The 26,553-nt window shown below is 40.6% G+C and overlaps 2 protein-coding genes across 3 annotated transcripts; one reads left to right on the top strand and one right to left on the bottom strand.

Annotated features, from left to right (window-relative positions):
• The first annotated feature begins 1,050 nt into the window (after positions 1–1,050).
• On the top strand, positions 1,051–12,896 carry LOC309703630 (uncharacterized protein). Of its 2 annotated transcripts, XM_082528559.1 has the most exons (7): positions 1,051–1,078; positions 6,451–6,618; positions 6,882–6,923; positions 10,064–10,318; positions 10,406–10,642; positions 10,726–10,938; positions 11,016–12,896. In XM_082528559.1, exons 2-7 carry the CDS (start codon positions 6,531–6,533, stop codon positions 11,090–11,092), a joined length of 912 nt encoding a protein of 303 aa, XP_082384685.1. In that variant the 5' UTR covers positions 1,051–1,078; positions 6,451–6,530; the 3' UTR covers positions 11,093–12,896. The 2 variants fall into 2 exon arrangements, with proteins under 2 accessions (XP_082384685.1, XP_082384686.1); XM_082528560.1 differs by lacking the exon at positions 1,051–1,078 and having other exon boundaries at positions 6,252–6,618.
• Positions 12,897–18,395: 5,499 nt separating this feature from the next.
• Positions 18,396–20,194, bottom strand: LOC309700105 (ladderlectin-like; the record flags this gene model as incomplete). The annotated part of the gene is made up of 5 exons (XM_082523510.1): positions 18,396–18,705; positions 18,997–19,108; positions 19,388–19,522; positions 19,627–19,736; positions 20,119–20,194. 5 exons carry the CDS (start codon positions 20,192–20,194, stop codon positions 18,635–18,637), a joined length of 504 nt encoding a protein of 167 aa, XP_082379636.1. The 3' UTR covers positions 18,396–18,634.
• Between the last annotated feature and the right edge of the window lie 6,359 nt (positions 20,195–26,553).

Raw genomic sequence — 26,553 nt, 5'->3', positions numbered from 1 at the left:
GCTCTGCTCCTACAAGTGCTAATAAACATAAACACAGCTGCTGAGTGTGCATGAAAGACCCTACTGTGACACCGGCAGTACAAATGTGTCACAGAGGATACCTTAAATCAGACACACGGGGGGAGTTTAAAGCAAAGTTCCAAAAGGGGGCAGCAGTCCACTGGTGACCATGGCAACACTCCTTAACAACGTCACACTTTATGGTCATCTGTTCGTGGTGGGGCGTGGTTTGTGGCTCTGCAGAATGGGAGGGGTGGAGTAGCAGCTTAGGTGTGGTGTCAGAGGAGGCTGGTCGTCACAGCTGGTGAGCATCATCCAATCACACCTACATTAATACTAATATAGTACTGTTAGCCAAAAGTCACAGCAAACTCTATTTATAAAGTTTTCTTATTTATAAAACTTTATTTAAAAACTGCAACCTGATATGCTGGAAATAGCAACACAATAAAATGTAAATAAAATAATACAAATAAATATAAAACGAACAGAATTAAATTACAACACAAAATGAGAGCATCAACACAATACAGCATATAATTAAACTCATATAGCAGCAGTATTACAGAGCGCAGAGTGAATGTGAGGCAGATAAAGCAGCAGAGTGAGTGCGAGAGGAAACAGCTGCTGTGTTAATAAAGTTTCATGTGTTTGAAGGACAGCACGGAGGTCACAGACCGATCTATGATTAGAATAGTTTGAGGGGTTATAATTAGATCATTCATTGCATGTTTAAAGGCTTTTATTATTATTGTTACAGCCAGCTGTGAGGACAGGCGGCTGTAACACCCACACACAGACACTAGGTGGCAGCAGAGTGTGAGCACAGACATCAGTGATGGAGGTGATTGTGCAGTGACAGGTGGAGCTGTGATGAACACATGATCAGATCTCAGGGACCTGAGTGAGATCGTGTCTGCGTCACAGAATCATAAAGAGACAGATGAACTTAATCAGAAAAGCACCATCACAGCCTCCTTGTTCCTGTGTGCTGGCCCTGTGTGTGACACGTTACCCAGTCAGCACCTGTTTAAACAGAACCATCATGGCTGATTAACATGTGGCAGGTACCTGACAGGTGGCTAGGTCATATTTTTATACTTGATCTCCTCAATTTGAAAGCTTATCAGAGACAGATACTTTATTGATAACACAGGGGAAATGTTTGTGTTACAGCAGCATAAAGTTCAGTCTACGATGAACACAGTTAAATAAAAGTGTCACCGACACAGAGAGAGACCTTACATCAAACAACACACCAAGTACTAGAAACACAGATAAACTCAAGAGGCACTGGAAAGAACTAAAGTCAAGACTAAACCGAACAAAGCTAAAGCTAAAGTCATCTTATTAATGTAAAGGAAAAATAATGAGTCCACACAATCACAGATGGAGAAAAGGCTTTTCCACCAACTGTTTCCTGTTTACAATCAGGCGTCCAACTAGTGTCCTCCTCCAACTTAAGTAGAGAGCAGCTGATCATGCAGTTACCCACAGGTGAGTTGATCATCCCAGACTGTGGAGCTGAAGGACAGGAAGTAACAGGGGGACACGCTGCTGGCGGGGGCCGTCCGACCATGACACTAACAGGTCCCATGATGTAGAGATAATCAGTGTTAGGTGTCAGTAGTCATAAACTTATGCCTGACTGGTTCATGGTGACTCACTGAAACAGACTCTGACGTCATTCTGCAGCAAAGCCTCAAATATATCAGCAGCATTAAAAAGGAGATTTTACCCAGACTTAGGTTTTTGGGAGATGTAATTGCCTTCTGTATGTATCCAAACAGGTTGATTCTGTTCATGTGGACACAGTGGGAGAAACGTTTCATCACTCATCCAAGTGACTTCTTCAGTCTTAGCTGGTCTTTAATCATTGGTCGAGACAGTTTGCATATTAATGATCATAAACTGGCCTCACAGCCCGTTGCTCCTTCAGTGGTGTGAGTTTCAGTCTTTGTGCAAAGGTACTGTTTATAAGGTTTGGCTTTGTTTACAGAAGTGGCTCTTTCAGGTGGCGGATGCTGAGGCACCTCTGGCCTGGATGCACGTCCTCGCGAGAGCCGATTTCAGCAGACCACAAAGCCTCAGCTGAAGCATCTCACTGTGTCAGTAAATGTTGACAGTCTGGCGATCTCACAGCTGTGGTCATGTTTGTGCGTACAAACACAAAGTGTCTGTCTGTTTGTCTCTGCGCTCACCTCTCAGACCTGCTGAGGCTGAAGCAGGATTAAAAACAACTTGTCGTGTGCAGTCAAACAGAAAACGTGAAAGCATTTTCAGACCTTGGTAGGACTGAGCTGTACGTGGGAGTCGTGATAAGATCAGCTCTGCTGTTTGTGTCCTTCTCAGGAACTCTTTGTCCTTCAGATCATCTGCTGTTTTGTCTTTAATGAAACGCCCACATTAAGCCATCGGCTCTCTGACTGTTACACTAATTCTGTTTGTGTAGCTTTGTAACTTCTGTGTCTTTGGACTTATGTTGTACTTGTAATGTCATCACCGCCTGTTGCTGTGTTTGACTTTTAAACAGCTATTAAAGTTCACACAGCAGTTCTTTGGATGAATACACAAACTAACCTGAAACGTTTTCTAATCACAATTTGTGTTAAAATAATTTTAGAAAAAAAGTCAAAGAACAGTTCTGGGCCCTAAAAAGCATCAAATGACAATCTGTGGTCAAACTAATTTAAACTTAAATGACTTAAACTGTTGGTCAGATGTCATGATACACCACTAAATTAGTCCTGACATCGAAACCAGAATCTATTTCTGTGTGGAGGCCTGAAGTGACCATAAGGAGAAAAACATAAGTTTAAAACTGATTAAAACAATGTGCACAGGTGAAACGATCAGCAATTTATATCCCTCAGCTGGAGTTAAACAAAAAACCATTACACCATGCTGCCGCCTGTAATACCTGATCAGCACTAACTCGCTAAGAACCAAAACAAACCATATGTCTGTGAAGGTTCTCAGTCATCCAGGTCATTGTAGTCTAAGGAGCTTGGAAAGAAAAGCGTCTGGACTTCTTTAAGTCGCTTGAAGACGTTTCACCTCTCATCCAAGAAGCTTCTTCAGTTCTAAGGTCAAATGTTTCCAGTCTCAAAACTTTGTTTTCTGCATTATTCATTCACTTATTACCAGTGTTGGTCAAGTTACTTGAAAAAAGTAATCAGTAACTAATTACTGATCACTTCCCCAAAAAAGTAATCCTGTTACTTTACTGATTACCTATTTTCAAAAGTAATTAATTACTTAGTTACTTAGTTACTTTTTAAAAACACGATTTACAACCTGAAGAGGTGATAAAGCGATAGATCTTTTAGCCCAATTCTACTTTTTCTGCATAATCCATCATACAAAATGTAATCAAATGGAAAAGTATCCTTTTAAAACTTGTTTTATTAGTTTTAATCTTTTAACTTTATGCATCAAGCAAAAATTTAATTATATGCAACATTCTCTGACTGGAAGAAATTAGTTTAACATTTAAACCTGTTTTCTGCACATTCCAGCACATAAAATAAAATAGTTTTTGTGTTTACACTCAGTCTTTCAAATAGATGCAAGTAAAACACAGCAGAAAATAAATAAAATCAAAGACTCAGCGGTCCTGTTGCTCTATTTTCACCTGTAAAGCAGGAGTGGGGTAGGCGGAGGTTTACCCTGGTGCAGGTGTGCCGCGGTCAGTGGAAGAATCCGCGAGTTTCTCTGTGAGTTTCCCATTACGTCGTAGCTACTCGGTGCTTGTTGGAAGTTTAGGGGTTTTTTCGCTGTAAAAAGAAGTTTTCTTCCCACGCACAGCGGACACTAATGTTTTTGTCCCTTTTTATGGAATCAAACTCAAAGTAAGGTCAGTACTTCCACGCTTTAAACGCTGCACGCTCATACTCTCTCCAGTACTCGATACATGATCCACTGTTGATCTGCACACAGCTGTTGTCACGAACGTCGCACTCGCTTACGTCACTGTCATGAGACATTCTCGCAAAAAATCACGGTTTTAGTAACGCAGTAACGCAGCGTTCCTACGGGAAAGTAACGGTAATCTAATTACCGTTTTTGCAATAGTAATCCCTTACTTTACTCGTTACTTGAAAAAAGTAATTGGATTACAGTAACGTGTTACTGCCCATCTCTGCTTATTACCCAACAGTCTACCGTTGTTTACAGCGCTGTCTTTTTCTTTTTTCACTTAAATGACCTCGGACAAGAAAGCCTCATTTCTGTTGTTCAATACTGAAGAAATTTAAACTTCTTAAAATTATGCAAAATTACAGATTATTGCAGAATATTTTAAGGTTATCTGCTATAAAAAGCCAGACCAGGAAAATCTCCTTCATGTTTTTCTGTTTTATTCTCAGTTACTTTCACACAAAGGCATCTGCTGTGATGTTCACAATGCTGATGAAGTCTCACATGTATCAGTGCTGATAAATGATCAGAATTATAATATTTCTGACTGTCTGAGGCTAAGTTGAATCGAATCGGGACTTTGAGAACCAGAATCAAATGGATGATAGAAATCAGTGATGATACCCAGCCCTAGTGAGCAGCCTAGGCCTGAGAGAGTGGATGTAGCTGTGGGTAATAAGAAAAGATGAAAAGAAGGATTGATAACTTTTTCGTTAAGGCCTGATCCTTCTGAAATTCATAGCCAGCTCTGACACGGTGCCATCAGTCTTTGAATGCTGAAAAAGCAGCAGTGTATCCAGGAAACACATTATATGCTGCGATAAATGCACTGCCCGAGTGTCCCCTCTCCCCACGGTCTTTCAGCAGCAGACAGCAGCAAACAGGTCGTCAGAGGAGCCGAGATGATGATTAAGTTAAGACAAAAGGACCATCAGGGGGTCCTTTTGTCCCTCTTTGGGGGGGGGGGGGAATACCCCCACTGGGTTTAAATCGGTGTGAAACATTTAATGACCACTAACCCACTGTGACTGTGACTTTCCACAGTAATGAGTAACACAGTCAAACATACCAGTAAGCTTCCTGCCTAAATGTGTTACAGGCTGTAAACAAAAGAGACTCAGCACACAAACACATTTTACATACTTCATGTTCCCCCCATCACAAACAAAAGCAACACAATTCTGTGGGCTACATATTGAACACAGAAACAAAGCATTGATCGACTACAATTTATATCTGGATCAATCCACCCGCCTCTAAATCAGACCCGACCAACACAGACTGAAAGTTCATCACTTCCCATCATCAGTCACGGCTCGCCATCCCGACACCTTTTAAGGAAAAAGATGAAGCAGGAAAAGAAACAGAAACAGTTTCAGGAGCATCATGTAGAGACGTGCAGGATAAAAACACAAACTGAGAGTCGCAGCACTGTGCAGGACCAAAATCTGACGCTGCAGGACAAATGGACATATATTTAAATCCACAATGAATATCTGAACACCTTCAGCTAACCTGTCAGTCCAACAGTGACCCAGAGCAGACATCCACATAAACAAAAGCAGGAAACACCAGAAGAAGGTGACAGTTTTAGATGATCCATCTGAAATCTGTGGGGTGACCTGATGAGGTAAATGGTAAATGGCCTGCATTTGTATAGCGCTTGTCTAGTCCATAGGACCCCAAAGCGCTTCACACTACATTCATTCACACACACATTCACACACTGGTGATGGCAGCTACATTGTAGCCACAGCTGCCCTGGGGCGCACTGACAGAGGCGAGGGCGCTCATAGAGCTGCAATGTTCCTGCAAACATGGGCAAAAATCTAAAGGTGCTTCTACAGAGTTTGAGAAACACCTTTAGGGGTCTTCACCTGAATGTAACCAGGTTATTGTAGGTTTTTATTTTATCCCCGTTAATATTCCAGCCCAGTTCAGGGCGATGGTGGCGTTAAAGGTGGAAATATTCAGGATTAAGGTGAGTTTCCAGACATTTCTGCTGATTCAGTGATCCTGTCTCTGACTGTGGCTATGATGAAGCACAGGTGAGGCCACATGATGCTGTTTTGTAGGTTTCTCTTCAGATCTGTGACGCTGTCAGCATGATTTATGATGGACTAGTGACACTTTAAAGTGTGATCTCACCCCAACCGGTCGTGGCCGCCCCTCCCTGAGCCTGGTTCTGCTGGAGGTTTCTTCCTGTTAAAATGGAGCTTTTTGTTCCCACTGTCACCAAAGTGCTGCTCATAGGGGGTCATATGATTGTTGGGTTTTTCTCTGTATGTATTATTGAAGGAGCTACCTTACAATATAAAGCACCTTGAGGCGACTGTTGTTGTGATTTGGTCCTGTGTCAGTAAAGTTGAATAATGTCTCTGTTTGGCAGACAGGATCTGTACTCACACACCAGGAGGAGGTCACTTGTTATGATTAAGATGCAGGATTACATGGAAAAAAGATCATTTAATAATGAACTTGTGATGTTGGTGTAACAGAGGGATTCTTCACTTGATGCCTGATTTTGTGCAGGTGCGTTCTGACTGAGCTCAGTCAGACGAGTAGTGAAAGCGTGGAGCAGAGGGAAGTGTTGAGTGTGTAACAGGGAAGTGATGAAGCTGAAAGCATTTCTGCTGCTCAGGCTTCAGACTCTCAGTCGTCACTCAGACATGAAGACTGCGTCCGTCTGTCTGCTCCGGGGTGAGTGAACATCCTTACAGCTTCATCCAACACGCGCTCAGACAGCACGTCTGAATGAGTGCATCAGGGACGCTTCCACTGATGTATCACCTGAGTATCTGCAGGCACATGAGCTCAGTACCTGTTCTGCTCAGAGTCGGGATGAGGTTCTTGGTTCTGGTTTTCCTTCAGTCGAGGAACATAAAAATCCTAAAACAGCATCATTTCTGAACTGAGCTTTCATTGACCTCTGACCCTCAGTGACCTCTGCCCTCCTGTTGCAGGTGTGTGTGTGCTGCTGCTGTCTGCACCGACTGTTTCTGCAGGTGAGTCTTTTCTAAGTTTATATTTATGATTTCAGGAGACAGTCTGCAGTCATTCCCAGTATTCAGATCTCTGTGACAGAACAGAGTGCGTTTCATATAAACTGAGCCAATACTAAATGTTTGTCTAACCGCAGTAATCCCACTCAGTTACATGTAATACAGAGCAGTTACATGTAATACAGAGCAGTTACATGTAATACAGAGCAGTTACATGTAATCCCACTCAGTTACATGTAATACAGAGCAGTTACATGTAATACAGAGCAGTTACATGTAATACAGAGCAGTTACATGTTTCCAACATTACTCATTTTTACGGAGTTATTCATTCTTTTGGAAGTGCCGTAAAATTCTAATTCTTCATATAAGTTATAAATCTTTTTAAATATGGCCTTTTTCATTGGTTGTGAATGCACAATATGCACAATGTTCTCCACCAGCTGTACTTTTTCCATTAATACATTTTTACTGCTTAAAGTCTTTAAAATAAACTGTTCGCCAGTCTTAATCTTAAGGAAAGCCCTTTGAAGAGGTCCCTCATTGACCCTGTAGTCACAGACTTACAGTAAGTTGTAGATTTTGTGGATAATTTACCAGAGTAAATATCCGTCTGTCATCACCCTTGTTTCCACGTATCAGGATGGTTCACAGATGCATTAAAGAACAACACATCCAGCCTTATTCACAATATAATCTGATATTTTTGGTAATAAGCGTTAAGCATAAAACATCCTGGCTTTTACTTTTTGTATTATGACGTACGTATAATAAATGGTTTGTAGGAAAAAGTCCAAATTTATAAATATCAACAGTGTTAAGACAGAGATGATTAAAATTAGCAAACATTTTGTTAATAAGTTTACGCAGGCACGGTCAGTCATTCCCTGTCACATAACACGGACCTTAAATAAGGATTTTTAACTTCATATATCAAATACTTTTCAAGATACTTAATAAAAATATCACATTGCAAAAGACACATAGTGACTGAATCGTACTGTACATTAAACATAAAATTCTCAGACACAAAAATAAAGAAACTTTCCTGCATGAATTAGTGCGACTGCAGTGATGCAGACGCTGACAGATGCCGGTCCGTCATGGTGAAGAGAGAGCCGTTGATTTATCAGTCGATCTGCATCCCTACCCTCACCCATTCTCACAAACTCTGACTTTGACCGAAAGAATAAGATTGTGGATGCAAACGACGGAAATGAGTTTTCTCCAAGGTGTGGCTGTCAGAGAACAATTTCCTGCAGACTGATTCTTTGCTGATTTAGAATACATTTGCACAATAATTGCAAAAGAAAAAATTAAGTTATTTTATTTACATTTAGCTTTGACTCAAACTCAGAATACGAATATCTGACGATGTGTCAGAGGCATGTGTGGTCCTTTAAAATCTGCCTGTGCCTCAAAACTACGTACTGATTGCACTGATTTTTAATGGTCTTTAAAAGTTCTTAAACAAAGCTCTTCCACTCTTATGCTGATGACACATACACATTTTTGACAGTTATAATTGATGATTTAAAGATTTATAGTCTTTAATACTAACTGTCGAAACATTAATGGCCACAGAGGTTATTTTTATTGACACACTTTAGTTCCATCTCTGGTTAACTGAGCCATACTGTATGTGTGTTGGTACAATTCTCAATATATTTTGAACTAAATGAGGTAAAAACCGTGCTGCACCAGTTGCAGGCATGACAGAGTGGCTTGGCCAACCCCCATTAAAAGGGAGTTGGAGTATTCGAAGCGAGAGGTGACAAAGCATGGATCACAGTTTCCAAGTTCATGCCTGGACAGAAAGGGCTTTAGCTTCGATCTGACGTGATAGAATGAAGATTTCACCACCCCATTTATGTGGCCATCAAAACTAAGTGCAGTGTCGATTTTTACCCCAAGATTAGTAACAGAGCTCTTCAAGCGAGGGCTCAGAGCAGCAAAGTGAACATTTGGGATACCAGAAGAACGATTGGGACTGAATAAAATTGCTTCCACTTTTTGTTCATAAAAATGTAAAACATTTAAATCCATGATTTAACTTTGCTAAGACAATCAAGCAGGAGTCCAATCGATGAGCTATCAGAGTGATTGAAAGGTAGATCAAGCTGGCAATCATCAGCATATAGATGAAATGAAATTTCATGTTTTCAGAAAATCACACCAAGTGGCAGGAGAAACAATGAAAACAGTAGTAAAGTGTTCCTGGGTGAGATGTGGACATGCCAGGAACACCCAGGAGATGCTCTGGAGGCATCCTGGTCAGATTCCCAAACCAACAGAATCTGTGACAAAGGGCAGCCCTGGCAGAGTCCAACACCCACTGGGAACGAGTTCCACTTATTGCCAGCTATGAGGACCAAGGTCTTGTAACGGTTTTATGAGGATCTAATGATCCATAGCAATGGGTCGACTAGTGGACGGACTCTCCTTTCCAGCACCCTGCCTTATACAGCACTAACTAATACACACACTAACTAATACACACTCTAACTAATACACACACTAAGCAGAATGGTATTCTGACAGTTGGCATGGTGGTGGAGGTTTGGCATCATCACCAAACACCACGAAGGTCAAGAGTTTGAGTCTTGTTAGATTAACTGACAGAGGTGGTCCACCTCTCCCTGAAATTCAGGGTAAACGTTTTGTAGGTCTCCCAGGTTTCAAGGATGTTCCTTAGAGGGCAAGCCAAATTTCTGGATGAGAACTTAAGTGGCAGTCTTCTTCATGTGTCGTCCTCTTCGTCTTCTATTGGCTGCTGCTTTAGCTGGTTCCACAGGAGGTCATCTGCCTCCATCTCATCCTATCACAACATCCTCCTCGGTCACACCAACCCTCTGCACGTCCTCCTTCAAGACATCCATGAACCTACTCTTTGGGTTTCTTCTTTTTCCCCTGGCATCTCCATAGTTGCCATCCCCCACCGATCAGTTGTAGTCAGTCATGCCAAGTAAAGAGTTAATTGGTCTGCATCCTGTCAAATTCAAATTACCATGGCAACCATGCCCATGTGAGCTGGCTGCACATTTGGATTCTGGTTTTGATGCAGGTCGGTGTGAAGTTTGATGATCATCGTGACGCTGGTCCTCTCCTCTTTGGTGGTGATTATCTGTCTGTCTGTCCTCCAGTGTCTCTGTCTGTCAGTCCAAACCTTCAGCAGGTCTTCAGTGGATCTTCAGTGTCTCTGAGGTGTGTTGATGATGGACAGACAGCTGATGGATGGACAGTGAAGATGACCAGCGGAGGACCCACTGAGGACTGTGGAGCAGCTGAGATGAGTGGAAGTTTGTGCGTTTTGGATCGTAACTCGTCCTACGGTGGAACCTTCTGGTGTGAAAGCTCATCTGGACAGCAGAGCGATGAAGTGTCCATCAGTGTTTCAGGTACAGTGAGATGTTCCAGCTGTGTCTCTGTCTCTGTGTGACTCCAATCTGATGGTGGAAGTCTGTCTCTGTTTACCTGCTATTCAGAAAAAGGTGTGATCCTGGTGATCCCTGCACTTCCTGTGAGACCAGGAAGTGATGTTACTCTGCAATGCAAGAAGAAGAGTGGTGAAACAGTTCCATCTTTTTTCTTCATGAATGGACGTCTCCTTGGGTCTAAAGCAGAACACGTTATCCCTAATGTCAGGCACTCTGATGAAGGTCTCTACTGGTGCGCTTCTAACACATTTGGATCATCTCCTCAGAGCTTTCTGAGGGTCCGAGGTCAGAACACTGACATAACTCCGTGTTTAAAGACCTGACCTGCTGAGCTGACTCATTAACCTGTTTCATCATGTCTCCTGCAGGGTCTCCTATAAATACTCTCAGAAAGTCCGTCCCTCCACCTCCAGTTTCTGAGGCCAGTTCTTCTCTGTCCACTCTTCCTCCTCTCACCAACTCTTCCTCCCCTTCTTCTCCCTCTGTGTCTTGGATCAGAGTCATCTGCCACCTGTTGGCCTTTTGCGTGTATTGCATCTGCACCATCCTGCTCCTGTCCATCTGCTGCAGCAGGAGCTCAGGTACAAACTCAGGCAGATACTCACAGAAACACTTTGATCACGTCAGCACTGTCCTGATTTCTCCACTCTGCCCACAGGTAACAAACATGATGTCTCCATGGAGATGCCATTGGATGTTGACGAGCATGATGACACCACTGAGCATTATGTTTGAGCGGACGGATCCTCTGATAGAATTAAATGTTTCTAAAGCTGAAAACTCTGAAGTCCTCACTCTGAGTTTCTCAATCAGAACCTGATCTGTTCACTGATCGATCAATAACCCTCAAATTACTGATGAATTACTGAATTATTGGATGAAAGCTTTGTTTGACATTGTTAGCATCTTCAAACATTGAAATCTCTGTGCACCTCTCTCAAGTTATTTACTGCATTTCATTTATTTACCACTGGTTCCCAACTTTTGGGAGCCACGGCACATATTTCACATTAGAAAAATCACACCACCAAACAAAAATATCACAGAAAGTATATTGATAGTTTTTCCCTGCACACCAGGTACAGTGGTATTGGCTCGGTTTGTCCCCAGTGTACCTGTTGTACTTTCTTCTGACCACTACTCATGCTAGGACCTTCATCTGCGTCTGAGTTTTCTCCAGGACCAGGTCCGATTGTTTTACTGCCAGTTGGCAACTCATTTAAATAGAGCTGGTAGTTGTACTGCCCTCTAGTGGAAGAGAATGTAATTGTTCCACCCGTTACTCGATTACTTCGAGGACTAATCAGGTGGAACCAGATAATCGTCCACGGCACACCTGATCATTTCTCAGGGCACACCTATGTGCTGCGCCACAGTGGTAGGGAAACACTGGGATATATGGTATCAAACACTGGGAGCGTTCGCCGGCGTTTTACAGAATGATGGTGAAAGAAACGGTTGATGCACTTTGAGTTCTTCAGCTTTGTTAAGGTTTTATTTTAATCAGCAGGAGAAAAAAGCCATGTAGTTTTAGGAGATTATCATATTTATTACCAATCCCAGGTTTCTGCCACGGCTGACTAAATACAGTCAATCCAGCAGTGTGCACGACCTCTTTAAAAAAATGATATTTCAATGCTCAGATCCATGAATTTTCAGTTCCATGGATAAAACGATAAAATTTAACCAGATTGTATTCCATTAAGATTCCAAATGACAGTTTTTTACTTTCATCCCTGAAGAGGAACTTTGTGTTTTTGAGTTTTGTTGAGATGTCCAGTGTGCCGGCTCAAATTTGGATTTATAAAAAACAAATTCAGGTTCCAAAAGGTAAAACAGGGAGAACTCAGCAAAAACGAGGGTTAGATGACAGGAGGTTTAATAAGTGTGTTGATCAGTGTTTGTGGAAGCTCCGACAGAGTTAGTTCAGTTCTGAAACTTTACTGTGGCCTCACAGCTCTTCTTCTACTGTGTCATTGAAGAACCTTCAAACTCTCTGAGCTGGTTTTCCTCCTCAGCCCTGTTTGATGACAGAAAGCACCAAACTGTGTCCTAATCTCACTTCATTATTTATCAACTTGTTTCTTTACTAACCAACAAATTATTTGAACATGTCAGCAAATAGCAGATTGAAGAAAAGCAAAATAATAACTTTAACTCCAAGTGTCTCATATTTGATGCGTGAGTTTTTCACACTTCTACATCGTCATTTTACATTTTACATAATAACCTGCTGGATGTAGTAAATGTGATACAAATTAAAACTCACATATGCAAATGAATGTTACATTTTTAAGTTCTGTTTTTTATGTTTCGTCAGAAGGTTCAATAAACATTCAATAAAAAAACTTTTTTTTCTGGTGATTATTTCATAGTTAATGGTTTTAAGGGCACAGGAGCTAAACAAAAGTCATCAAAGGTCAGCATGTAATGACATGAGTCAACATCACACTGCTCTGTGACGTCTGTGACATCACTTCCTCTTTTGTAAAGTTTTTTTTTTTCATTTAAATGTTCCATTCAGAGTTTAATCATTCACTTTATTTGGACACTGTTGATTTGTTTCACACAGTCTGCTCTGTGTGGTGACTTCAGCCTTCTGTGAGTTTTTATTAATACACTCACAGTGCACATGTCAGTCAGGCATCTGTTTGTCTTCCCAATAAACACGTTAGAAAGAGACCAAACCAACAAAACCTCTGCTTCAAACACTAAATCCATCCATTCTCCTCTGCTTATCTCTGTCGGGTCACTCGAGCCCTCGTTTATCCCTCGTTTCAAACAGCTTCTGGATGTTACCTGGTAACTGTCTTCTATGTCTTTTAATATTATCATCTAATAAATCCTTAAATTTCATTGCATTTAATTAAATAAATGATGAATTTGTTGACTTTAGGATTAGGATTCAACTTTATTGTCATTACAAATGTATAAACAGAGACTGAAATATAGTTTGCATCTAATCAGATGTGCAAGAACAGTAAGTGCAATAAGAGCAGATTATATGCAGATAAGGATAGTGTGAAAGGTGGGGACAGTTATGAACAGAGTATGTACAAATAAGCTAAGTGTACAGATGTTTATATTGCTATACAAAAAGCAAATATACAGATGTAGTACGGACAATGTACAGATATACAAGTCAAGTGGCTTTATTGTGATTTCAACCATGTGCAGTGGTACAGTACAGAGTAAAATGAGACAGCTTTCCTCTGAGACCCTGGTGCTACACATGACATATAACAGACAAACACACGACTACGTAAAGTGCAATGTGCAAAAATTGCAAATAAACAAGACAACACAGTGCAATGGAAATGTGCAAAATGCTAAGTATTTTGAAAAGTAACTTGGTGTGTGTGTGTGTGTGTGTGTGTGTGTGTGTGTGTGTGTGTGTGTGTGTGTGTCAGCCCAGTCTCTGAGTGTTCAGGAGTCTGACGACACGACTATGTCAGTGTCCTAAAACTACAGCAACTTTATCATGTTTTTTCAAGTTTTTCAAAGTAAAATGATTCAGCTGATGTTTGTCTCGGGTCTCCTGGCACCGCTTCACAAATATTGCTGTGAAACTTCATTTATTATATTTTTTTGTGAATATTTAATGAGTGATTTCCTAATATTAAACATTTTTTCCTAAGTGAAGAGAGAGGTGAATAGCATGTGTTACAATCAAAGCAGTTTACTAACAGTCACCAGCTCACGTTCCATGGGATCCAGAAGCTGCTGTAAATGTTCCTGACTACAATAAAGTTGTGTCATCAGCAAAGAAGATACACCTCAGAGACATGAGACTGAACATTAACCTGTAATAAATAAACAAACATGGTCCAAGCACAGAACCGTCTTTGGATGAGAGTGCAGAAACATGAGTGAGACTCCTTTATAATCTGGTTATTTCTGCTTTAACAGCAACGATAAAAGGAGGAATCATCAGGACGCTGCAGCTGCTTCACTCCAAAAACTCTAAAATGACCTGTAATGATACCGGCAGGAAACAGTCACAAAGAAACCCAACAGAGTGGAACTGATCTCAGCAGCTGGACGTCTATTTTAGCTCTTCTGGAAACAGCTCAGTCAAACCTGAAGTGACAAACTGGGACTTCTGCTTTTCATGCACAAACTGCTTCCATCCTGCCCGTGAGCTGCCTGTGAGGCCATGAACCTGCTGCTGTGATCTCACACACACACACACACACACACACACACACACACACACACACACACACACACACACACACACACACACACACACACAATATCATTTTATTCTGTCTTTGCACATTGCACTTTATGTCGTCCTGTGTTGATTGTCTGTTATATGTAGGGATGGGTACCGGTATCCGGTGCCGTAAACGGTAGTAACCAGACCGAAAAGCAGCGCACATTTCGGTGCTTTTTTTTCCTGAGATGTGATACACTTTGGATTCTAGCCAATCATTTTACCTTTCCAAGGATAGTAGGCGGGCCCAGGTACGTACATTCTTTTAGAGCAGAGCTACAGATTAAAAAGGCGAAGTGGTCAAAGTCTGGCTGTACTTCACAGCAAAAGATGCAAACTCAGCAGCAACAAGTGCTTTAAGGTGATACTGTGATACTGTCAAAGGAGGTAACACCTCGAATCCGATGAAACACCTGGCGACGCATAGCGTTTTTTTAAAAGCCGAGAAATGCGCCGTATTTGATAGCTTGCTGCCAGACCTCACACCGTGCACGTCGGGTGGGTTGCCAGTTATCGGACCCGGAGCAACATCCCCCAAAAACCCGAAGAGGAGAGTCCTGGCCCCTAGCCCTGCCAGTGTAGCAGAAATGATGAGGATGATGATGCAGCAGCAGCCGTTCTTCTCTGCGTGAGTAGGCTAACCACGTTATTACATTAATGCATGTAAGGTGAACTAGCAAACACCATCATAGCTACATGCGGCTGTCTTCTTGTTTGATGGCAGATGCTCCCTTCACCCTGGCCAAAAAGGCTAAAATGACCAAAGAAGTGTGGAAAGAAGTGGAAAACAGCTGAACATGAGAGGTTTTTGGACAAAGTTGGTGTTTTTTCCATTGTTTAAGCACTGCTTCCAGCCAAGAGTGATATCATATATGCCCCATAGCTGCAGAAAAGGCTAACATTGTTATATTTTTACAAAAAAACAGCTGAACATGAGAGGTTTTTGGACCAATTTTGTGTTCTCCATTCTTTAAGCACCGGTTCAGCACCGTTTAAGCAGTAACATTGTGTACTGTACCTGGACATGGTTGTGTAACACAGTAACAGGAAAAAACAATATTAATTATTATTAATTAAAGAATATATTAATGGGCCAATAGGTTCAACTATAGAAGCACAGGGGTGTGTTTTAATGAGACACAGAGACAGGAATGTAACTCAAAAGAACAAACCGGCTTTAGTGAAATAAAGCATGAGTTTGACAACCACAGGTTAAAGGCGATTTACAATTGTAGAAAAGAACAACAAATGAAAGCAAAGTAAAACACATAAAAATAGTAACTTTTGATCTCAATGTTGGGACACCCTAGTAACCTGACTCCTTAACTGTTATAGAAAGCAGATTACACAAATTCAGTGTTCATTCAGATGAAAATCTCACACACCTTTCACATGTGGAGAATGTTCTACACAACAGCTTATCATTTAAAGTCCCAAATAAAACATGTCCAAGGGGTAAAGTCCAAAAACTCCCAGGGTGTGAAAGAAAATAGGGGTGAGAGAATGTCAGTCAGTGGTGTTATAACCAGCTGTGTGTGAAAGTGTGAGTGATACAGTCCTACCACAACGCAAAGTGCAGCAGATCATCAAGAAAGAAGCGAATCTCAGTCTTTCAAAGTCCAGGTGGGAAGGCTCGCACCTCAGGAACAATCCAGTGTACAATAAACCAGACCTGTCAACAGACAGGGTCAGCAACTCAAATATTAATTATGCTGTTCTAGCTGTAATTCACAACTTAGAAGTTTGATGACGTCATATTTGACATAAATGACAAAAAATAACATCTCTCTCATACAAACTATGCATTAATGCAACGTATTGTAAAACACTTTTCCAAATAATATATGAAAACATTAAACCTTACAATCCAACTAAGTTATTGCAAATGCGACAATTATAAATCAAAACAATTTAGAGAAATTCAGTTACTCAACAATAAAGTGGAAAACAAACTAAAACTAACTGTATGTGTAGTATGTGCTCACTGATCTCAGCACATGGTGGCCGAACACAGTGGTATGGTGTCTCTCAGTCAGAATCCGTATGGGGTTAGAACGATGCCACCTTAAAATGAAACTGAGAAAAAAATATTGTAACTGAAATAAATGTATTCTTGTATTGAAAGTTAAAAAAAAAATGATAGTGAAAAAACAATTAATTGAAACTACATTTTTTGTATCGCTTACAATTTGTTTTTCAGTTTCAATCTGCTGGCACTGTCCGGGGGCGCGCTTGAGCTACATCTGGTGAAGTTGTGCCATAAACATCCTGTTTATGGCACATTAGTATATGTGAGGGGGCAAACTCCTCAAGATGGGTGGTGACCATGGTAGCCATTTAGAAGTCGGCCATCTTGGATACAACTTTTGTTTTTCCAATAGGAAGAGGGCCATGTGACACATCACACTTATTGGTAATGTCACAAGAACAACAATGGTGTGCTTGGTTTCAACATAACTTTATTCTTTCATGAGTTATTTACAAGTTTCTCTTTGTTCACAGCCATTGACATGTCGAAGAGGTTAACGTTTCTCGCAGTTAGTATCATGGTTGCTAGGCCACCTGAACAGCACGCCTCTCACTTCCGCACTTCTTGTACTTATAGTACGCACCGTACGTAGTACGCGTAGTGCGCGTAGTGCGCGTAGTGCGCGTACTTCAAGCATGCGACCCTGAATTGGGACACAGCCCTGGAATCGATTAGTCACTTCCGGAGTACTTCCGGTAAGGTCAAAAGGTCAAGGCTAGGGTCATCAATCAAACTCGCATTCTTGAGTGACACAAGCAGGGGTGGATATGGCTCTGTGGAAAAATTAAATAATTATAACTTAAGCTGTCAACTGACCATAGTTGGTTTTAGTACATAAATATTGGGCTGACTGTGTTTCTGCCCATATGGAAAAGAAATAGGAAAAACTTATAAAAGACCTGCATAAGATGTGGCCTGCTTCATATAGTGAATCATATCAGGCTTACGTGATTTACTCATGAAAGTGGCCACTTTCTCATTACTTTCACATAAGTATCCAAAACATACATGTTTCATTTATATGATTTTTCTAGGCATCTTATATCTGTTTTCACTCTTGTGTGCTGTTCATACAAGTTTTTTTTCTTTAGCATTCTGCAGTGCATAGGCAGCGTGAGCTAGTGCATGAGGTTGAGAAATACTTTATTATACGTTTTTAAAAGTTTTAAATTGTGTAACAAAAAAATATACAAATACCAATTTAATAATTGTTTAAGTATTATTAAACAGCACAAGACACAATAGTAGGAATATGCTTGTTTGATATTTAGCAGAACAGTGTCCAAGATGTTTACTGATATACTTTCTTGCATTTGAAAATCACCGTTGGACTGAGTTTAACTGCATTAGAAGAAATGCTGATAGTTATTTTTTAGCCATACTTATAGTGTTTAAGTGTTCTACTATAAATCTCAAGTTCAAGGATGATAAAACATAAGCAAAATTTAAAATAGTAAGCTAACACAAAATTTATATATATTTTTATTTTGTTAGATTTCAAATCTTTTTCAGTGGATAAACCATTAGTATTGCTCACTCAGAAAAAATGAAGTCATCTGTAGTACTTTGTACTCACAATGATTAAGTCGTCCTAATTTAGTCATCAGGCGTTGTTAGTGTCTCTTTGTTTTCTAGGCAATGCGTTTGCATACGTTTTTTAAGCTCAGAGAACTAGTAAGATTTTACAGTGTGGATGTATGTGATATTTAAGAGCACACTGATAAGCATGAAGCATTTAAATGCACAGACCATTTTGATTCAATGCTTAAGATTTTAATGATGAAGAAGATGAGAAACAACAATTCATTCTGGGAAACAACGTTTTGCTAAAAGCATTCTTTCAAGTACACATGCAGTCTGCTTCTGTTAAAAGAGCAACTCCAGTTTATGTCACTTGTCGCTTCATTCCTTATGCAGCATTACAGTAAAAGAAAAGAAGTAAATCAAATCAGAACCAGATTCTTATTGTGATACATTAGAGGATTTGCTCTGTCGTCAGGTAGGCCACGCCTTCACGAGAGCCCAGGAATCAGCAGATGGCCCTGACACAAATAAATGGGTATTGGCTGTCACATCTCCCATCATTCCAACACTTGCTTCCTGTAAGTACACAAAATCAGCATGAACTGAAATCACAATCACATGGAGAAATGATCACTGATCTAAATATGTTGTTCTGTATAACAACAGCACCTGACACATACATGTGTTTAGCATTGCATCAAAACACTATGTAAATAATTAATATGATGGAAAAATGTACTGCTGACATTTTTTCACTCATCACTGTTTGTCACATTAAATGCATAAAGATTATTTGGGGGATTCTGGGTATTGTTTCCTTTTTTCTTTAACATTTATAGTGCTCTTACATTGTACTTTTAGGTTTACCTGAAGAATTCACCATTAAGCAATGCTCGTTTCCCCCAACGTTGTTAGGTTCTCCGTGACACCATTGCGTAAATGTGAAATAGGTTCCATCAATCCAAAACCAGTAATTCTCCTAGAAAACAGAAAAACGTAGGCAAGAATATGTTCACAAATAAGCTACAGTTCCAGGTTCTAAATGTGCATGTAGATACAATAATATGAAGAAGGAATTTTAAAGTCTTGAATAATCAGATCCCATCTTAAAGACCTCCATATCTACTGCAGGTGGGAACTAATCCCTGAGCCTGGTTCTGCCTCAGGTTTCTTCCTGTTAAAAATTGTTTTTCTTCCCCACTGTCACCACGTGCTTGCTAATGGGGGAGGGTCCTCTGAATAATGATAAGTGATATACCTGTTGACCATCTGAGCCACCAACCCATGTTAGTCCACTTTCACGAGAGGCACTAGATATGACGGCTCGAATGAACTGGTACTCGTCGTTGCTGTTTACAGATGCCAGGTTTGCATTCAAGGACTGGCAGATTCGCTACAATGGAAATCAACAGACTGAGTTCATAGAAATGACAACGTAAACAGAAAGAGTTAAGATTGCACAAAGGATAAATGATAAATTCACATCACTGCTTTTACCTGCGCCTGAGCCCAAGTCATTTGACGGTTATCGTAGAGAAAGCATCGATTCCCATACTGAGTCCAGCCGCTTGGACAAGATGCTGCTCTCTTCTCAACATGATGTTCTCCTGAAGACAATCAAAGAATATTGAGCTACTTTACTGTGTCGGAAAACGTTTTTAAAATAAAAATTCATGAAAAATGTGTTTTTATCTGAGTGTTAAAGATGAACTTTTTAAAGCTATAAATGTACTTGTCCATCACACATGAAAACAAATTTATGAAAGCTGACGTAGGAAAGCTGATGTACTGATGATAAAAATGTGATTAGTTTTGGTTTCAAACCTGAAAAGTCCACTGACCTGCTGAAATTAATGCCTCTGTCCCATTACTGGCCACTTCATCTGGAAGTGCTAGACAACAGCAAATGTTGATTTTCATTATAATTTTCAGTTTAATATATTCATGCATAAGATGTATAGATGATGCTCAGTATACTGGAATACTCACCAGCAGCAGTGCCCAGAGCCACCATTGTGCAGAGAAGTGTAGACACAGTCAGCAGCTTCATGGTGATGTTTAGCATCTCTGTACAAATCAGAAAATTCAAAGTAGGTCGTTTATGAAAGAAAAGATAGACAATAATCTGACACTTCCCAGCAAGCATTTGATATAATACCTTATCTTCCCTGTTATCAGTGTCAGCTTGTAACTTCAGCCTTCAAGTGTGCAGGTGCTGAACCGAACACCAGCACTTATATACTGTTTCTGTACCTTCACTCAAAACCAAGAACAAACAGACTAAAATACACTGTTATTTATTTTAGCTCCATGCTTGCTGGCATTTCGCTTTATAACAATGGTTTTTACCTCCACCCAGATAAAATGTCACTGCTGTTTAATTTGTCATATTGACTGATGGTCAACACAGAGATACATAACCTCATCTTTGTGTCACACTGTTGTTTTGCATGGTGAAGGTAGCTGTCTTTTACTCATCATTATCCACACTAGATGAAATAAAACATGCCAACAGTGTGTTCCTTTGTTCTTCCCAGTAATGACTGGGGACACCCCTGAAATTGAGGAGCAACCTGAACAGTGATTTGGTGAACAGCCAATTGGAAAATGAGACAGAAAAGGACAGTTTAGAATGACTTCCATGTAAAATAAAAGTCATTAGATGATCTATTAGTACACCAACTATATACATTTCAAGTGTGCAAAGAAAGAAAAGAAAAGGAAATAAAATGGTCTCTCAAACCTTTTTGTAGAAGAACACAAAACCCAAGTCCTAACTCAAGCATGGAGCTTTAACAGCAGCCCAGAGGACTCGGCTGAAAACTGCTTGGAAACCAAAAACCTCTGTGAAACGGCGACAGAAGCATCTTTGTGCGTCTGCGGTTCATTAAGTACCTCCAGATTATGACAAATGTCATCTTGATGATTTTCAAACTCAATATTGCCAAATAAAAAACCAAAAGGATATGGTTCAGTTGGACAACACACACACTTTCAGATTACCAGTCAGTGACATGCAGTAAACGGTGTGGGCTACAGTGTTGAAGACACAGCCACTGTGCATGATGCAGGCACTCAGGTGAGCTATTAAAATGTTAGCTTCTTATAGTTAGTAAAGCATATGCTTTTGAAATAAGTGTTTCCTAGCTTTAGTGGTCTTTTGTGCTACTGAGCCACGTGTTTTCATTTAGTAGTCTTAGGCTACGTTCACACTGCAGGCGAAAGCCCATCAAATCCAACTTTTCTGACCCTCTGCGACCATCTATCCCATCATGGTGTGACGCAGTGAAGCTGTCACTAATGCACCAGTGCAGCCTGCCTCACTTTCCCTGTTGCAGTAATGTTGAACCAAGTCAGCGCACTTTGCTGAGCTGCACCTGTGCAGATGCAGCTGCAGCTGCAGTGTAATGATGCACTCAGGGAAAGACACTGACTGGCCCGCACAGTTTATTAGCTGCACTCCTGCAGCAGCGCCCAGCTCGTCTACATGCGGCTCCAACCTTGTGTTTGCTCTCATTTATTTTTCTGGGTTTCTGGCAGCATGTTCATATTTCTAACTTGTGTAATTTTGACAGGATATATTTTTATGGAGAGCAAAATATTTAAAGTTTATTTTTTTAAGTTTATTTAATAATATTCCTGTCTTTTTTTAATTCATATATATGTTTAAAAACATTGTTTTAGTGTTCAATAAATGTTTATCTTGTGTGGCCCGAGACCTAAAGTGTGCCTTGACCTTTGGCCCCCTGTGCGATTGAGTTTGCCACCCCTGACCCAGCACAACTGTTGGAACAATACAAGTAAGAATACAAGGCTTTAACTATGTCCTTATTGCAGATTAATGAGCACAATAAAGCCAGCCTACTGATAAACATAACGGCTGTTGAACAGGTGACTTGTTTTTTTGTGAGACATAGAAAAGTTCTGGCTTCAGCGAACATGATTCAGGGTGAAAGGAGAAGACGTGGGTCAGGCAGCCAGGAGGAGCGGTGTGCCCCAGAACCACACGAGGACCACAGAAGAGTGGCTCGTGTTCTTGGGTAAGCCACCCCTGCTGATACACGTGTCCTTCAACATGCAAAGTGCTGCTCGTTGCTACATATAACAATTCTGGTGTGTTTGGTCCATTTCTTGGTCTTGGCTGCCCAGCTTGGCCTTACCTTGGCCTCAGAAACATTTCACGTCAGAGAGTACACGCCTGTCACATGTACGCCTTTTACTAACACTCAACAACAGCCTTCAGTAATTCTATATACCTGAAGCTCTCACATGTACACAAGGCTAGTAGGTCATCCTGAGTTCATCAATATATGTTCGTTTCATCTGTCTACAGTCTGTCTGTGTGTGTCTGTGGGAGGTTGTCTGTCTGTGCCTGTGGGAGGTTGTCTGTGTGTCGCACAGAGGCTGAAAGGACTTCATCCCAATAATGTGTTTGTTGACTGTTATTTCTAAAAGCTCTTTGTTTCTCTCACCTCATCCCCACCTGTGAAAAGATGACTGAATTTCCCAGAGTTCGTTCTGTTGGAGGTTTATTTCCTTCTGCTGCTGCTCAGAGATCATCAGAATCTATAAAGGCCTAAACTAACAAGCTTTTCCACTGGGACATTATTTTCAACAGACCTGAACAGAGTATAAGAGGACAAGAGAACATGAGTGTTTCTATTTACTTCTACAAATAGAAGTGAAGCTCACACTGCAAACAAAGTTGTATAGAAAGATTTTCCATGTGGAAAATTATTGCTATTATTGCCAAATAGCATCTCTTGTCTGGAGAACAGGACTCGCTGAAACATTATCCAGAGCTTTTGCTGACACGACATGTTCCAAGTCAAAGTCAGCTTTGTTGTCAGAAACCATGTGTGCAGATAATACACAGGAACTGGAAACTACAGCCTGAGTGTTGCACTAGAACAACGTAAAACCAACATGAAAGATAAAAAGACTCTGAGTTTGAAAAGAAATGAACTGTGGACTCATTTTAATTGTGAGAGAGCATAGCAACCAGAGATTCTGAAAGAAAAACACATTACCAGGATTATGAATTGATTTACATGCCATTGAGTCAAATAATAAACAGCCAATTATTCTGTCTCAACAGAGCTTTTCATGCTTTCCTCAGCTCCTCCCATCTCTATGTTCAGTCGTACTCACTGCCCATCATCCCAACTCCTGAGGGAAGAAACATAATTCTTGTAATTAGAAGGATGTGATCTCATAGTGTGGCTGTGGTTCAGAAGGGAGCACATCTATCAGTCTGCATGCCAAATATCCTCGGGCACGATGCTGACCCCAGGTTGTTCTCCACAGCCCACTGCAGTGTGAGTGTGGGATAGAAAGCACTTAAAGCTTAAGAGATAAGATAGAACTTTATTAATCCCTCGGGTGGGTCCTCTGGGAAATTCAGTTTCCAAAAAAGCACAGCACCGACAGAAGTTACAGAGTTACAGAATATTATATATATATATATATAATACACACACACACACACACACACACATATATATAAATACAGAGACAATATAAATAAAATATACAAAGGGGATAAATAGAATAAATAGGAATAAAAATAAAAATACAAGTGAATTGCACATTTCGAGTATTGAGTCTATTGCACCGTTGACTATTAGGAAAAGTATTACACAGTGAGGTGAAGAGGCACTACAGCTTAGTTGTTCCCCCCTCCTTTGTCCTCCTGTTTCCCCTCCCTCTCCCCTCCAGAGAGGAGTTAAACAGTCTGATGGCGTGTGGGACAAAGGAGTTTTTAAGTCTGTTAGTTCTTGTCTTGGGGAGAAGCAACCTGTCACTGAACAGACTCTTCTGGTTGTTTATGGCCGTGTGCAGAGGATGCCCAGCATTGTTCATAATGTCCATCAGTTTCTTTAGTGTCCTTTTCTCTGCCACTGTCACCAGAGTGTCCAGCTTCATGCCGACCACAGAGCCAGCCTTCCTGATCAGTTTCTCCAGCCTGGATGAGTCCTTCTTTGCTGTGCTGCTCCCCCAGCACACCACAGCATAGAAAAGTACTCCAGCAACCACCGACTGGTAAAACATCCTCAGGAGCTTGTGCCATTAATGAGGCATGTTGTATAAAGTGGTGTGAGTGCTCAGGCAGAGTGTAAACAAGCCGAGTAAGACATACTCAACTTCCACAAAATGACTACTACATAATTCATTCTAAAGTTCAGAAGCTATATCTGAATTCTGCACTTATATTCTAATCTCTCTGCCTTATTTAAACATCCACGTTTTCAAAAATCTGTGATAACCTCAATTGTTTTAATAATACATGTCGATTAGCTCTCCATTGTGTAGCCCCTTTAAAATACAGCTTATTTCAAACCGTCAATCCTTCCTCTTGGATGCAGGATTATATTCTGTAGAAAAGCTGAACAGATGTGGAAAAAGACCTTATTAACCTTGTTCAACTGACTAAACGCTGCAAGAACATCTTACTTTACTGGCTTGATTAGCAGTGATAAGCACTATACGCACATCTCTGACTGCTTTGTCAAGGAGGGAGTGACAAAGCCGTCCTTCGGTGTAACCCGACCTCAGAAAAGAATCTCCACAAATATTTGCGTACTCATACTCAAGCTTGATATATTACTCACTGTCTCGTGAAGGTCTGATGATCAGTGTGTCAACGTTTGAAAATTCTCTCCCAAGTTGTGCATTAAGGTGAGCCTGACTCTGTCTGGCTGGTACTCCTCAGATAATATCTGATGTTTAGATCATTTATGATGTTTGTGCTTAAATGGTTTTATTTCATATAAAAACCTACAGTTACAAGCAAAATAGAGTAGAAAGCATTCTGTTAGTTCAGGCTTATTAAAAGCAGAAGAAAATCCAAATCTCTGGTGTAATGCACACACTGCTTCAGTCCTTAAGCTGCAGAACAAAGGAGAGAATAAAAATGCAGACAAGTAGCGTCTGAGCCGATCACGTTCATCTGTAGTTCAGACATGTGGATTACAAACGGAGTTACAGGTGAACTGTTAGCTTGTTTCAGTGCTGGGATGATCACAGATTATGATAACGACAGATGGAGATTAGCATCATTCATATAAGAACAGGATCCAGATTTCCTCGCACACAGTGAGAGCGACGGTGATCATGACAATCAAAACAAAAGTAGTTGATCAAAGACACGAAGAGAAGAAGAGCTTCATCTGTCAGTGTCTCACACACAGCAATGACTTCTGAACATTGATTTATGTGTCATTAGAAGTGACCGAGATGCAGGAGTTAAACACAACGACAGCACAGAATGATTCTTTTCAATTTTTAATTCGGTTTTATCGCCACTTCACATAATAATACATGATTTACTCTGTGTGCTGGGATATGAGAACGTTTTCAAAGCCACCGTATCAGTTAAAGAACCACCTCTACATCTGCTACCAACTCCTATTAAACAAACACAGCTCACTGTCATCACATTAACTAACAGCTGAGTGCTCTGCTGTGTGACTGAAACGTCTCGTTTTATTTCCAGTCTTCATTTCTGTTGCTTTATCCCACAAGTAGTCAGTAGGTATGCAGATTTTATTCCTCAGACTAACTGTGACAGTTCAGTGTAAACTGTTCTTTCAACATCAGGTTTAAACTTCAAAGAGAGACCATCATGTGTTGGAAATTTGGTAATTGAGTGTTGTGCAGTGAATTGTGCCTACAGTTTTGCAAAGTGTGTGTTACAAAATTGCAAACTGAGTGCAAAGCAGTTTTTGTGCTTTTAGTTTTGCAAACTCAGTGAGTGGTTTTGCTATAAGTCTGAATAGTTTTAGAAATTGTGCTGCAGGAATCACAGTTAGGGTTTAAGCATTCAGAAAAAACTGTAAAAGAGGAGATTCAGATTAGAGATCTCTGCTGCCACCTTCTGATGAAGACGCTTTGTTCTCCACACAGAAGTAAAGCTGTGGCTGTGACTCAGTTCTTCCAGGTGATAAAGTATTTTTCATTTCTGTAGTTGGTACGTCGATATACTGAAGTAAATATTAATAATTCATTTTGGGGTTGTGTCATATTTATTATCTGGGAATCTGCTACATTAAACATGGCCAAATATTCAAAGTGTGTGTGTGTGTGTGTGTGTGTGTGTGTGTGTGTGTGTGTGTGTGTGTGTGTGTGTGTGCGCGCATGTGTGTGCGTGCGCGTGTGTGCGTGTGCGTGTGCGTGTGCGTGTGTGTGTGTGTGTGTGTGTGTGTGTGTGCAACCCACCCACCAAATTCAACACTGTGGACCTCCAGCCATCCTTTTAAAGCTCTTGTCCACTCCTTTCTCATTCAGTGTGACTGCTTTTGCGAGGCTGGTCTTAAAGGGTCTCTTGTGTCTGAGGAGAGGATGGTTACTTCCCAAACATTAATGCAACAACAGCACTGCACTTGAGTTTTTTCTGGATGGATCAGAAGATTTGGATTTGCTCAC

Source organism: Aulonocara stuartgranti, assembly GCF_965226115.1.
Source record: "Aulonocara stuartgranti genome assembly, chromosome: 3".
Taxonomy (NCBI): domain Eukaryota; kingdom Metazoa; phylum Chordata; class Actinopteri; order Cichliformes; family Cichlidae; genus Aulonocara; species Aulonocara stuartgranti.
This window is presented reverse-complemented; position numbering and strand designations above follow the sequence as displayed.